Source organism: Canis aureus, chromosome 27, assembly GCF_053574225.1.
Source record: "Canis aureus isolate CA01 chromosome 27, VMU_Caureus_v.1.0, whole genome shotgun sequence".
Lineage (NCBI taxonomy): Eukaryota > Metazoa > Chordata > Mammalia > Carnivora > Canidae > Canis > Canis aureus.
Genome location: NC_135637.1, coordinates 22,962,615 through 22,976,986, shown reverse-complemented (window position 1 = coordinate 22,976,986; position 14,372 = coordinate 22,962,615). Strand labels below are relative to the sequence as shown.

The 14,372-nt window shown below is 40.9% G+C and overlaps 1 protein-coding gene across 9 annotated transcripts in view; it reads right to left on the bottom strand.

Moving 5' to 3' along the window:
- GRK3 (G protein-coupled receptor kinase 3) overlaps nt 1-14,372 on the bottom strand; it is a 131,364-nt gene that overhangs the window by 95,443 nt on the left and 21,549 nt on the right. For 7 of the 9 annotated variants that reach the window (XR_013366705.1, XR_013366704.1, XM_077876106.1 and 4 more), the window contains exon 2: nt 11,469-11,545. Coding sequence is in view for 5 of the 9 variants with exons in the window: in XM_077876106.1 (XP_077732232.1) it covers nt 11,469-11,545 (77 nt within the window). In the remaining 4 variants the exon portion in view is untranslated. Of the gene's footprint in view, nt 1-9,936; nt 10,004-11,468; nt 11,546-14,372 lie in introns of those variants that run through there. The other 2 variants (XM_077876107.1, XM_077876105.1) reach the window with 2 other exon arrangements.

The following is a 14,372-nucleotide window of genomic DNA, read 5'->3' as shown; positions in this document are numbered from 1 at the left end:
AGCTAAAACCAGAGGGATATCCTGACAGTAAGCTCCACCTGAAATTTCATAACCTGTTTGGGCTTTTTTTTAAATCCTAAAAGGGTCCCCATCATCCCCCCACAGTCAGTTCAAGAAGCTGATGTCAGAACAGCTTTGCCAGTAGAGGTGATGTTTCCTAGATCCTTGCCATTCTCTAGCTATACTTTTTAAGACCTCACATTTGCTAATATTGCTAGTGCATACCCATTTCCTCCTAAAATACATGGATTCTGCCAGGGAGAAAGCTACAGAGTTGAGTCGGCTGCGGATGCAGGCTGATTGGCTATGCTTCCCTCTCAGCTAAGAGAGGAGTCTCCCCACGTTCACCTTGGGATTTAAACTCATGCCTCAGAAACATCACCAGCAGCCCCACCGATATTCAAATTGCAGGGACTCCCTGATCGGAGTAAACACACTTCACCGATGCTTTGGATCCTGACATGCCAGAGGCCCATGGGTGTCACATGCATACTTCTGCAGAAGGAGCTGGCTGGGGTGGGCAGCCCTCTGTGGCCTGATGTGGTCTTCATCCTCCCCATGTGCCTTGTTGTTTAAAGAGATATTTCTAGTAAGCATTGGATCAAAACATATTCAACTGTGAATGTCTCATTTAGCAAAGTACATAAGTACATCTGCTACAGAAAGATCTCTGTGTGCTGCACTCAAATTCTGGATTTTAGGAACTGTACAGTTGATATGTTATTTAAGGAAGGAAGGAAAGGAAGGAAGGAAGGAAGGAAGGAAGGAAGAAAGAAGAAAGAAAGAAAGAAAGAAAGAAAGAAAGAAAGAAAGAAAGAAAGAAAGAAAGAAAGAAAAGAAAGAAAGAAAAAGAGAGAGAAGGGAAGGGAAGGGAAGGGAAGGGAAGGGAAGGGAAGGGAAGGGAAGGGAAGGGAAGGGAAGGGAAGGGAAAAGAAGAACTCCATCTGCATGCTAATTTCCACACTAAGTTTTTCTGGGGACAGGTAGTTCTGAAGGACAGAACTCCCAATCCAGGCTTGCCTCTTTGCTTTGCCCTGAGTGCAAACTTGGTCATGTTCTTCTACCCAGCACACGAAATGCTTAGGGCAGTGTTTGACATCCAGGCAGCCATCACCATCTCAAACTAAATGGAATTTCTACTAAGCAGACACAGAAAAAATCAGGGAGAATTAAACAGCAACGATTTGAAAGATCACAGATTGCCAGCCTGCAGATCAGGGGGTCTAGCAGCCGTACTTCAGCTTTCCTAACATCTAGTGATTAGCAGATGCAAAAGGACTGGGTCATTCCAGTAAAATGCAGCTGTTCCGAATTTTTCTTGGACCGATTCTTCTTACCTTAAAACCTGAACGATGATTTAAAAAAGGAAAATCAGTCCTGTCCTAATAAAAGTATTTTCATGCTCCTTGAAAGCTGTCTCAAATCTCTCCAATGTCCCATATACGCAGAGAGGGGTAGAGGCTACACAGCAAGGCAGGTGGCAGCCCCCACCTTGGGTCGGGTCCTACAGGAGGGGCCAATCCTGGCTGCGGGAGGCCAACACAGAGAAGAAGCCAGCTGAAAAGGCTGTCTGCCGGTAGGTTTTTAAGTAACAGTTTTTCCCTCTTCAGTGTCTGTCGGCTCTGGGCAGCACTTTTATTAGGAAACCCAAATTGGTAATGTGCAAAATCAGTGTCCCTAACTTTTCCTGAGTTCCCTCACAGTGGGTTGCCTGTTGCTGCCCTGGCCTTTTCAATTGAAAATCCAATTAGCTGTGCTTAGTCAAGTGTTTATCTCTGCTTTTGGAAAGTTTAAATGGATCTTTAACTCTTTCCCTCGCTAAAAGTCTCCACAAAGGCAAGGATAATTGATGCAGAACTGAATGAGGCCCCAAGTTTTCCTTCTCCATGGTGGCTGGCTGCTCTCGCTGGAGAAAAGTTTTGTACAAGATAAAATGGGTGGGGGCCTGACTCTGCCACTGTCAATCACAGGCCCTCACTTCCAAACAAAGTGGGAAGCAAAAAGGGAACACAAAGATTGAAACCAGTTTCCAGGTTCAGATTCCCCTTGTTACAACCAAATGCAAAGGTGCTCAATATGCTATAACTTAACCCTAGCTTTTGAGGAGAGAGTCACATAGTTAAAAAAAAAATTTTTGTGGATTTTAACCCTCTATTATGTTTTGAGACACAGAACACTCCAAGCCATACTTTTATAAATTAAAAAACTTGATTGGCAACTCTGGTCTTTGAAATTAACAAAAGAGTAATCCTAAAATGTTTTATTCTGTGTTGCTTGTGTGTGTGTGTGCGCGTTTCACTATGTCTGTGGTCTTACGTAATTTTTTAAAATATTTATTTATTTATTCATGATATACATAGAGAGAGAGAGAGAGGCAGAGACACAGGCAGAGGGAGAAGCAGACTCCCTGCCAGGAGCCCAATGCAGGACTCGATCCCGGGACTCCAGGATCGTGCCCTGGGCCAAAGGCAGGCGCCAAACTGCTGAGCCACCCAGGGATACCCATGGTCTTACATAATTATCAATTCTTTTTTAATAGATACCGAGTAGATATCTGTGTTTATCTTTGTTTCTATAGAAACTGCTCAAAAATCTTTTTTGAAAGGTAATAGTTTCTATTTTTCTAATGTAGTCTTTTTATAATGAAAGATATACTTTTGTTTCTAAAGCCCATAACAAGTATATTTCTTATGCCTTAACCCCAGATGCCAAATAGAATTTATGCGCTTTCTATATAAATGTTCTCAGAAATCATGCTAAATATATGAGAGCAATGTAAGAAATATTTAAGAAATCAAAGTGAAAAGTAAAAATTGAAAAGGAAAGGCACCAGAATGCAAAGAAAGAAGTAAAATTGTTTTTATTCAGAGACAAGATTCTCTATGGGGAAAATCCTAAGAATTCACAATGTGAACATACATGCGTGCACATACACACATCTCATAGAATTAATAAACTAAATTCTCGGCAAGATGCCAAAATCTAAGATCACTGTGCAAAAATCCATTCTATTTCCATGTACTAGTGATTAAACAGCCAAAAATGAAAATAAACAATTTCATTCAAAACAGCATCACAAACATTAAAATACTTTGGAATAAATTTAATGTGACAAAGAGCACTGAAAACCACAAAGCAGAGTTGAGAGAAATTAAAGACTACCTAAATAAGCAGGGAGATATTTCATATTCATGGATCAGCAGACTTAATGTGAAAGAGGCAATTCTCTCAGCATTGATTTGTAGATACAACATAATCCCTATCAAAATCCCAGCAGGATTTTTTTTTTTTGCAGAAATTGAAAATCTGATGCTAAAATTCATATAGAAATGCAAAGGATCCAGAATAGCCAAAAACAATTTTGAAAAGAAAAAGAAAAAAATAAAAGAAGTGGGAGGATTTTTATTTTCTGATTTTAAAACTGAACAGTAATTAAGACAGTGTGGTACTGGCCTAAAGCAAAGATCAATAGAACAAAATTGAGAGTCCAGAAATAAATCCTTCAATTTATGGTCAATTAATTTTCAACAAGAGGGGGTGGGGTGGGGTGGAGGCGAGAGGAAGAGAGAGAATCTCAGGCAGACTCCACGCTGCAAGGGGGAGGAGGGCAATAGCCTGCCGTGGGGCCCAATCTCACAGCACAGAGATCTTGACTTGAGCCGAAATCAAGAATCAGACGTTTAACTGACTGAACCACTCTATACCCCAAGAAATGTTTTTCAACAAATGTATTCAGACAATTGGATATTCACATACAAAAAACAAACCAAACACACACACACACACACACACACACACACACACACACGGGAGAATTTTAAACCCTTACCTCACATGCAAAAATGAACTCAAAAATCAACCAAAGGCTTAAATGTAAGAGCTAAAATGATAAAACTTGTAGAAGAAAAGAAGAAAATCTTCACAGCATTCAGTTAGGCAGAAAGTTCTTAGATATGACACAAAAATACAATATTTAAAAATGTATAAATTAGGTTTCATCAAAATTAAAACTAATTTCTTAAATGGACAAAAGATTTAAATAGGCATTTCACCAAAGAAGATATAAGAAGGCTAATTAACATAAACATGTTCAGTGTCACTGTTAGGAAAATACAAATCAAGACCACAGTGAAGTAGCAGGTCATACCCACGAGAATGGCTATGACCAGAAAGATAATAGCAAGCATTGATGAGGTGATGGTAAGCTTGGGACCCTCATAAATTGACAGTGAGAATGAAAAGTAGTACAGCCTCTTTGGAAAACAAGAGCAATTTCTTAAAAAGCTAAATATGAATGTACCAGATATCCCAGCAATTCCAAAATTCCTAGTTATATACCTAAGAGAGACAGAACATATGGCCACACTTGCACGTGAATATTCAGAGCAGCATTGTTTATAACAAACAGTGGGAATAATCTATATGGGTAGCAAAATGTGTGGTCTATCCATATGATGGAATGTAAATTCAGCCTCAAAAGGGCGTGAAAGACTGGTATGCACAACATGGCTGACCCTCCAAAATCTGGTGCTAAATGACAGAAGTCAGATGCAAAAGACTACAGGCTATATACAGCAGCTTTCCACTCACATGAATGGGAGTCAGTGTTATAAACTGAGATGATCCTCTGGCAAGTGATGTAATATTACATCAGCCATGATGTTCTTCGAACATGAGGGTAGTATTTGCATACTTCATGAGTTAAGTACCTACTTTGGAGTCTCCTTAAAGTCAGAAACACTGCCCTTGGGACACCTGGGTGGCTCAGTGGTTGAGCATCTACCTTTGGCCCGGGTCATGATCCCAGAGTCCTGGGATCAAGTCCTACATCGGGCTCTCTGCAGGGAGTCTGCTTCTCCCTCTGACTATGTCTCTGCCTCTCTCTGTGTCTCTCATGAATGAATAAATTAAAAAAAAAAGAAAGAAACATTGCCCTCTAATTAGAGTGGGTCAGTAAAAAGAAGAGCTAAGTAGATTGCTAAAGACCATGCACCTCACTTGCATATTATGAGATTACTTCAGTATATCTTACAGAAAGAAAATAGTAACGAAATCTTAATCAGTACTGATAACTTCTTTTGACTGTCTTTCAATAACTAGCATCCCTTTAAAACTATTCTTTGGATAAGCCAAGCTAAGAACACTATGTCAATACTGAAATGCGGAAGCTTTACTGACAGCAAATTAGGAATCAGCATGATTGACGTCTGTTAAGACATACAATTTCTGTATAAGGAGGAGAAGGAGGATAAAGCAGCCTGTCACTTGATTATTTTTACTCTGAAAACTGGCCATTAAAAACAGAGAATTAAGCATTTATCCTACTATATCAGTTTTCTATTGCTTTGTGACAAATCTCCACAAACTCTGTGACTTGAAAACAGCACCAATTTCTGAGCTCACTGTTCTAGAGGTCAGAAATCCCAGTGGTTGGGATCCCTGGGTGGCTCAGCGGTTTAATGCCTGCCCTCTCAGCCCAGGGTGTGATCCTGGAATCCTGGGATTGAGTCCCACATCGGGCTCCCTGCGTGAAGCCTGCTTCTTCCTCTGCCTCTGTCTCTGCCTCTCTCTCTCTGTGTGTCTCATGAATAAATAAATAAAATCTTAAAAAAAAAAGAAAGAAAGAAAGAAAGAAAGAAAGAAAGAAAGAAAGAAAGAAAGAAAGAAAGAAAGAAAAAAAGAAATCCCAGTGGGCTCTGCTGGGTTTCCTGCTTAGGGGCTCGGAAGACCAAAATCGAAGTGTTGGCAGGCTAGGGATTTATCTAGAAGCTCCGGGGGGATCTACCTTCAACCTAACTCAGGCTGTTTGCAGAATTCAGTTCCTATGGTTGTAGGACTGTGGTCCTGGCTCAGCTCCTAGAGAACACCCACAGTCTTCTCACATAGTCCCCTTCACCTGCAAAGTTGGGAACTCTGTGCCTAATTGTTCTTGTAGTTTGGTCTCTCCTCTTCTGCTGCCAGTCTGAGGAAATTCTCTGTTTTCTAAAGAGCTGGTGTGAGTAGATTAAGCCCAACCAGAACACAGCCTTGATTTCCTGTATAAAATTTCTTTCACTGGGTTGCTCGTGGGAGTAATGCTGGGAAGCCAAAGCCATAGGAGTTGCCTTCAAATTCAGCCAACCACACCTGCCTTTCTTACATGAACTATATTTATTTTTAAGACTGACTTTATTTATTTATTTATTTATTTATTTATAAAGATTTTATTTATTTATTTATTTATGAGAGACAGAGAGAGAGAGAGAGAGGCAGAGACATAGGCAGAGGGAGAAGCAGGCTCCATGCAGGGAGCCCGATGTGGGACTCAATCCTGGGACTCGAGGATCACGCCCTGGGCCAAAGGCAGGCACTAGACGGCTGAGCCACCCAGGGATCCCCTATTTATTTTAAAGAGAGAGAGAGCACACATCCAAGTAGGAGAGAGGAACAGAGGGAGGGGGACAAGCAGACACCCCCCCACCCAAAGCAGAGTCCCACATGGGGGTTCAAACCTATGACCCTGAGATCATGACCTGAGCCAAAATCCAGAATCAGATGCTTAACGGATTGAGCACCCCCTACATGAATTATATTTCAAGGCAACCAAATAGCCTTAGTTGATGAGCAGAAGTAATAAATATGGAAGGAATGGCATAATTAGAAAACCCCCCAATTGGCAACTCCCTAAAAAAATTAGCGATTTAGGCAGCTAGCATCAATGAAAATGAAAAAAACCACAGATGACAGCTTAATGAGGAACTGCAGAGCTGACCACACTTGAACCCACTGTAGAGACAGGACTATAGAGCAACACCTACCTGTCACGTGCCTCCTGCCACAAAGTACACAGCACCACCTGTGCAGTACTCTTGCCAAAAAAAGTCAAACCAATCTAAAAAGCTATTAAAGCTAACTTTCAGTTTACAGGAAATACAGAAAATAGAAGCGCAATTTAAATGATCTCATGAAGAAGCGAACAGAAAAATCCAGAATATGGGACATTCTGCAGAATAACTGACCCAGTTTCTTCAAGAAGGTAAGGGGAGGTGAAGGGTAGGGTCACCTGTTCTTGATTAAAAGAGACATTATTACTAACTACAATATAAGAACAATATTTGTATCCTGAATCCAACAAAACAAGAGTAAAATGATACTTTGGTTAATCAGAAAAAAATGTGACTATAGACTCAGAATTACAGTAAGAATCATCATTAGATATTAAACCAAGAGTCATCGTTTTCATTGATTGGGGTAATGATTAAGGTTGTATAAGAAAACATTTGTCGTTTTTAGAGATGCATATAGGGCTGAAACTGTCAAAAGGGCTTGTAATTTGCTTTAAATATTTCAACAGTTACACAGAGAGGGGATGGATGAGGCCAGTACAGTAAAATGTTGCAAAATAATGAATCTGGGTGATATATATGTATGAAGGTTCATTAGTCTACTTTGGGGCATGCCTAGAAATTTTTACAATAAATACAATTTCATTTGAGAGCTTTCATTCACAGAGCATCTGCTGAGAACCTATCACTGCCTTAAGGGCTTCACAGGTACTATTCTGATCCCCACTTTTATAGATAAGAAAACCAATATAAAAAAAAAAAAAGAAAAGAAAAGAAAGAAAACCAATGTAATATCAACCAGTTTGGGGTGTAGCCAACAGATCAGCCAGGCAGCCGTCATCTCAACAAAGCCTCAGAGGCCAAGTGAATGAAAGATTTCTACCCTTTCCATTTCACAAAGCATTTCTACACATGGGCTATAGCATGAGCTGGGAGGCAGTCTCCCAAAACTACGTGGTAACCATAGCAAGGAGGAGAGTGGAAGGTGCCAGAAGGCAGAAAAGAGCTGACAGGAAAGGGATACAGGGAGGAAGGCAAACAACAGAACCACCGAAAAGCAACAAAGTGGTGACATGTGGAGATGGTCCTGGAAAGGGGCAGATGGAACAGACAGGAGAGACAAAGGCGGGGAAGAGGAGGTGCTGAAAACTGGAAGACAGGTTTAACCCCAACACCAGTCACCTTCCCTTCTGCCCCCACCCCTAACACCAGCCAGAAAGGAGAAGGCCACAGGGCAGGAGGAGGGGCCAGACAGACATCAAACTGCAGCCTCGCCCAGACGCAATTACAGAACTGTGTTTGGTGAGGTGACCATGTGCTCTTCTCTCCCCCTCCCGCCCCCCGAGCAGTCCCTGTTCTTGCCTGTGACCTTCCAAGTTCAGATTTAGCTTCCCCAGAACCACTCTGAGCTCACAAAGGGGAAGGAAGGGAAAAGGAAGAAATTACTTATTCTTCTAAGCAATTCTTAAATTCTTTAAAACAGCTTAATCGAAATAGAATTCACAGGCCGTCAGTGCCCCATGAAGCTGCTCTCACGGAAGAACCCATATGGCTGGGGCCAGGGCACGAGGCCACTTTCATGCCAGTCAGGCACTCAGGTCAAGGGCATGCAGGGCCAGCTTATGGGTATAAGGCTTGGATCAAAACAATAGGAAAGACATGCCTGGGGGCCTGCATGTGTGTGAGGAAAGGGGTGAGGGTCAGAGAAAGAATCCTTGGTGCATCTCACAGACCGGCATAAGAGCTCAGGACACAGCAGGTTTCCACAATTCTCCAGTATGCCCTAGTAATGGGGAACCACCTGCTCAAATTACACATCAAGAACACCTTCCTCCCATAGCAGCATTATTTATGATAGCCAAAAAGTAGAAATAACCCAGACATCCATCGACGTCTGCAAGGATACACATCCTGTGGCAGAGCCATCCAGTGGAAATATTGCAGAGCCTAAAATGAGGTCCCAGCACATGCTACATCATGGATGATCTTAAAAATAATCTGAGATGAGCCCATGCAATGGCCACTTATTGGCTGATTGCATCTAGGAGGAGTGCCACCATGAACAAATCCACGGAGGCAGAAATTAGATTGGTGGTAGTTAGAGGTGGGGGTGGGGGGGAGTGCTAATGGGTATGGAGCCTCTTTTGGGAGGTGCTGAAATTGTTCTAAGGTGAGGCTGTGGTGTGGGTTTGCACAATAAGTCTGTGAATGTGCTAAAAACTACTGAACTGTATTCGTGAGAGGAGGGTGTTTTATGCTATGAACCACAGATCTCGATAAAGCTGCAGATCGATTTTTTTTTTAATTTTTATTTATTTATGATAGTCACAGAGAGAGAGAGAGAGAGAGGCAGAGACACAGGCAGAGGGAGTAGCAGGCTCCATGCACCGGGAGCCCGATGTGGGATTCGATCCCGGGTCTCCAGGATCACGCCCTGGGCCAAAGGCAGGCGCCAAACCGCTGCGCCACCCAGGGATCCCCAGATCGATTTTTTTAATTGAACTCTTGTTATTGTGATAGTTTTATTTTCTGTTCTCTATTACAAAAGCAGACGCACAGGGGAGCCCTTATTTACACAGATGACAGCCCAATGCCATGAACACAGAGAGAAGCAGCAATTAAAAAAAAAAGAGAGACGAAGGTCAAACTCTTTCAACTTTGGTTCACTCACCAAATCCCAATGATTGGGATGAAATATTTCTAGGTAAGCTAAGGGCCGTTGGCTCTCCACACATGGTCCTCAGAGCATAGACGGGCCACACTCCATTGGCCTCTCTGGAACATAGCAGCCAGCTTCTGACCACTGTACTTCAAGGGTTACCAGAGAAACTACATCACTTTGCTAGATGGCTAATTTTTGTAGGCTAGATAAAAAATTTACCAAATCCAAAGACTTTCTGCATCAGTTTCTACTTTACTTGAACACAAGAGAGCATCATGACTCTTTCTAAAGAAAAAAACAAAACTCTATCCAGCTCTTCCCAGGTGACCCTGTCTAAAGCACATTTTATATTCACTGTTGCCCTTCCAAGAGCCTTTAGAGAATGAGCAGAGAGGGAGAATGACAAATCAGAACAAGCCATCTCACCAACCTGAGTCTATGTATCCTTACCTGTAAACAGAAGGGCCACCCAGAATTCCCGCTAAGGATATCCAGTCTCAAAGGGATCAATCTGCGTCTATGAATCACGGAGACACAACTCAATGCATAAACTGAGTTCCAAGAAAATTTAATACAACCTTGGATTCTTAAAATTTTAATAAAGTGATTTCCTCTAGGATTAAAATAATTTAAAAACTATGACATAGTTTCTCGGCAAAACTTCTCTGAGTAATTCTGAGAGGCAAGTAAGGAGCAAAGGAAGGAAAAGAGCCTCCAATTCTCTTATATTCAGCTAAGGTGATTTCGTGTAAAATCTTAGAATTATCTCTTTATCACATTACTCTGGGCAGATCAACAATTATAGCCAGCTGGCAAGGCCAAACGATGAATCTTATCCTAGTTGAGAACAAAATATTGTTTAGGAAAATTCCTGGACAGCAGGAGATGATTTGGGGGCATAAGAAAAAGAAAAATATGTAGACTACAGCTCTTAACCTAACCCGGCAGGCAGTCACCTCTAAACAAATCACCAGCCCTTCAGAAGCCAGGTGAAAACACAATATTCCATTGCTTTGGAGGCCTTGAAACCCCACATAAAGCAATTCCTGCTCAGTTCTCATTTCTCTAGGCACTAACTGCTGGTAATCAGAGAGCATGCCTATACATCCACACACTTGCACGGGCCAGGACCAGCACTGACCAGGGCTGGGTACCAGCCAGAGGGAGATGGATCTTTGACCCCTGTGAACACAACAGGGGAGTCCTAGTGACCTACTAAGTAAGACTCTGAATGGAGCCAGAAGGATAAGAGTAATTGATGTGGAACTAACAATGACAAGCAGCATGCAAAGACTAAAAAGCCCAGGAAAAGTGATGAGATCACATAAGCAAGCCCCACACTTTGGAAGGAGCTGGCCAAACACAGGAGTGCAGTATGTTTATGAAGACACAGGCTTGGGCAGCCAGGTGGCTTAGCGGTTTAGCGCCACCTTCAGCCCAGGGCGTGATCCTGGGGACCTGGGATCGAGTCCCATGTCAGGCTCCCTGCATGGAGCCTGCTTCTCCCTCTGTCTATGTCTCTGGCCTCTTTCTCTCTCTATGTGTGTCTCTCATGAATTTAAAATAAAAAAAAAAAAAAAAGACACAGGCCAAGTCCTTGGCCAACTCACAGGCCAACTCATGAAAAGTACAGTGAGGGCAGCTAGGGACCTCAAAAGCAGATCTGAATGGACAGCGTTTCTCTCTGGTTACCAACTACCCAATCCTTTGACTTTGGCAACCCCCCAACTGCCTTAAAACCTCAAATCAAACTAGTCTGTTTCCCAATAGCTTATTCAAAAGATACATTACTAGGGATTAAAGTAACCATGCAGTATCTTATTACATGAAACCTCCTTCATCCCCAGCTGGAGCTATAAAGCACAAAAAGCACTAGGGGGCTGCATTTATACATGACGTTAATGTCACCCGGAACCACTACGGAACTTATAGTTATGCCAGATGAGTAAGTGGGACATGCCAAATGAGTAAGGGGAACTTACCAATTTTCTGATTAAAAATCTTGTCAAAGGTGATTTCATTTCTCTCCTGAAGATACTTCTGCATCACACTCCGGATACTAAAAGAGAAGAGCAACACATTCTTAGCAGTGCAGCCTGCATCATGAGAAACCATCCCCAGCATGGACAACAAATGGATGTCTTAACTCAAGGCTGCTGGTTGACCAGAGAGCCCTCTTACTGACATTCATAACTGCACAGATGGCCAACAACACCTAAAGCTAGAGGCATCATGGCTCCAGGTGGTATCCTCTCCTGTGACTCAGGGCCGACGGGACATGTGGACACTTGACTAAACATAACTTAAGCCCTTACTATGGGAAAGCTTGCTGTTAACCCTACTGTTTCTCAAAATCCACACAAGAATACGCACATGTGACACATACTGCTAGTCGATTAATAAGCTTCTTTCTAAAACAAAAGCCAATGTTCCCTGGATATACGACTGAGATTTTTTTAAACCACATTTCTATACATCAACAATAAACAGCGAGAAAACATAATTGGAAGGCAGATTTCACTTACGATAAAATAAGAAGCACCAAATGCCTTGAAATAAACCCTTCAAAATATGTGCAAGAATTTTGTAGGGAAAATTACAAAATGTACTGAGAGACATAACAGAAAATCTGAATAGATGGAAAAGTACACCACAGTCATGAACAGAAAGACTTAATACTGCAAAAATCTAACATCTACCCAAATGTATCTATAAAAACTATCCAATCCCCATCACTGTTCCACAGTTTTTCACGGAACACAGAAACTATTAGATCTTTATAAACTGTATACAGAACAACATGGGATCTAGAGTAGCAAAATGTTTACAGAGAAAGAGAACATCGAGAACACGGCTTTTTATGAAGCTAAAATAATTAAGACAGGATAAACACATTAATCAATGAAATGGAATAGAGAGCACATAAACATAGAACTTTAACATATACATAAGCAAGGCAGAAAACTGGAGAAACTAGGCATCATTCAACAAGTGAACCAAAAGTGAAATATCAAATGAAAAGAGTAGAAACTCCCTATCAGACTCTGGTAGGAAAAAAATCAGCAGCAGCACCCCTTTATAAAACTTTTTAAATTAAACTAATTGAGCTATAATCTATCTATATATATATGTATATATATACAGTTAAATGCATATTTATGTGTACCAATAGATGAGTTTTTCCACATATGACTACTATCCAAGATATAATATATTTCTTTTTAAGAGATATTTATTTATTTGAGAGAGAGCATGAGTAGGGAAGAGGGGCAGAGGCAAAGAGAGAAGGAGAAGCAGACTCCCTGATGAGCAGAGAGCTCCATGAAGGGCTCGATCCCAGGACCCTGGTATCATGACCAAAGCCAGAGTCAGGCGCTTTATTGTCTGAGCCACCCAGGTGCCCCAAGATGCAGAATATTTCTATCACCCCACAAGATACCCCTTTGTAATCAGTCTCCCTGTATTCTAGGATCCGGGCAAATAGTGATCTCCTGTTAATTCAGATTACTTGCTCCAGTTCTAGACTTTTAGATAAATAAAATTACACAATATGTTGTCTTGTGTGTCTGGCTTCCTTCACTTGACATAAGCAAGCTTCCTCCATACTACTGTGCACATAAGTTGCCAAATAGTATGTCATTGTAGGAATATTCCACCATTTGTTTATCCATTCATCTGTTGATAGATATTTGGGTTGTTTCCAGTTTGGGGCTATTATAAATAAACCCGCCTTAAATATTTGTGCGTAAGTCTTTTTATGGGCACGTGTTTTCATTTCTCATGGGTAAATATCTAGGAGTGAAATTGTTGGTCATATGGCAAATTATATTTAACATTATGAAAAACAGCTGAATCATACTCCAAACTGTGATGTTACATTCCCACGAACAATGCATGAAATCCCAGTTGCCCCATATCCCTTGCCAACACTTTGGTTGTCAGCCTTTTCAGTTTTAGCCACTCTGTTAGGTAGTGCAGTAGTAGCTTATTTTAATTTGCATTTCTCCCAATGAATAATGATGTTGAGTATGTTTGGACATTATTGGATTACTGGAGTGCTTACATCTCCTGTGAGGTATGCAGTGAAAGCTCTTGCCTACCTTTTCATTATTTGTCTTATGACTCAATTATAAAATTTCTATGTCCTGGAAACAAGTCCAGTGTCAGATTTATGTGATCATAATATTGTCTCCAGTCCACACCCTGTCTTCATCTTCTTCATGAAGTCCTTCCAAGAGCACAAGTGTCTAGTCGATGAGTTCCATTTTATTGATGATTTCTTTGGTGGACAACACTAAGAAATCCTTCATATCCCAAGGTCACAAAGATTTTTAATCTAATATTTTCCTTTAGAAATTTTAAAGTTCTAGCTTTTATGTTTAGGTCTAAGATCCACTTCAGGTTAATTTTTATGTATGATTGTATGATGCAAAGTAAAAATTCAAGGTTCTTTTTTTTCCTCATAATACCTAGTTATTCCGGTATCATTTGTTGAAAAAAAAAAAGTATCCTTTCTCCATGGAATTAACCTGGCATCTTTGTTGATTCAACACTAAATTTGGGTAGGTCTATCTTTGAGCTATTCTGTTTCATTGATCTGTACATCCATCCATCAATATAACACTGTCTTGATTGCTAGAGGTGTAGAGTTGTCTTGAGATCAGGTATTCCAACTTTGTTTTATTGCTTTTGTGGGATTTTTGGTTTGTTTGTTCCTTTTTTGGCTATCCTTGGTTCTCTGCATTTCCATTTAAGTTTTTTCCCAGAAATTTCTTCCCAGAAAAAGCCTGATGAGGCTCTGATTAGGATTGTGCTGAATCTATAAATCAGTTTGGGGAGAATTAACCTCTTAATAATATTAAGTGTACAATTCATAAATATAACAT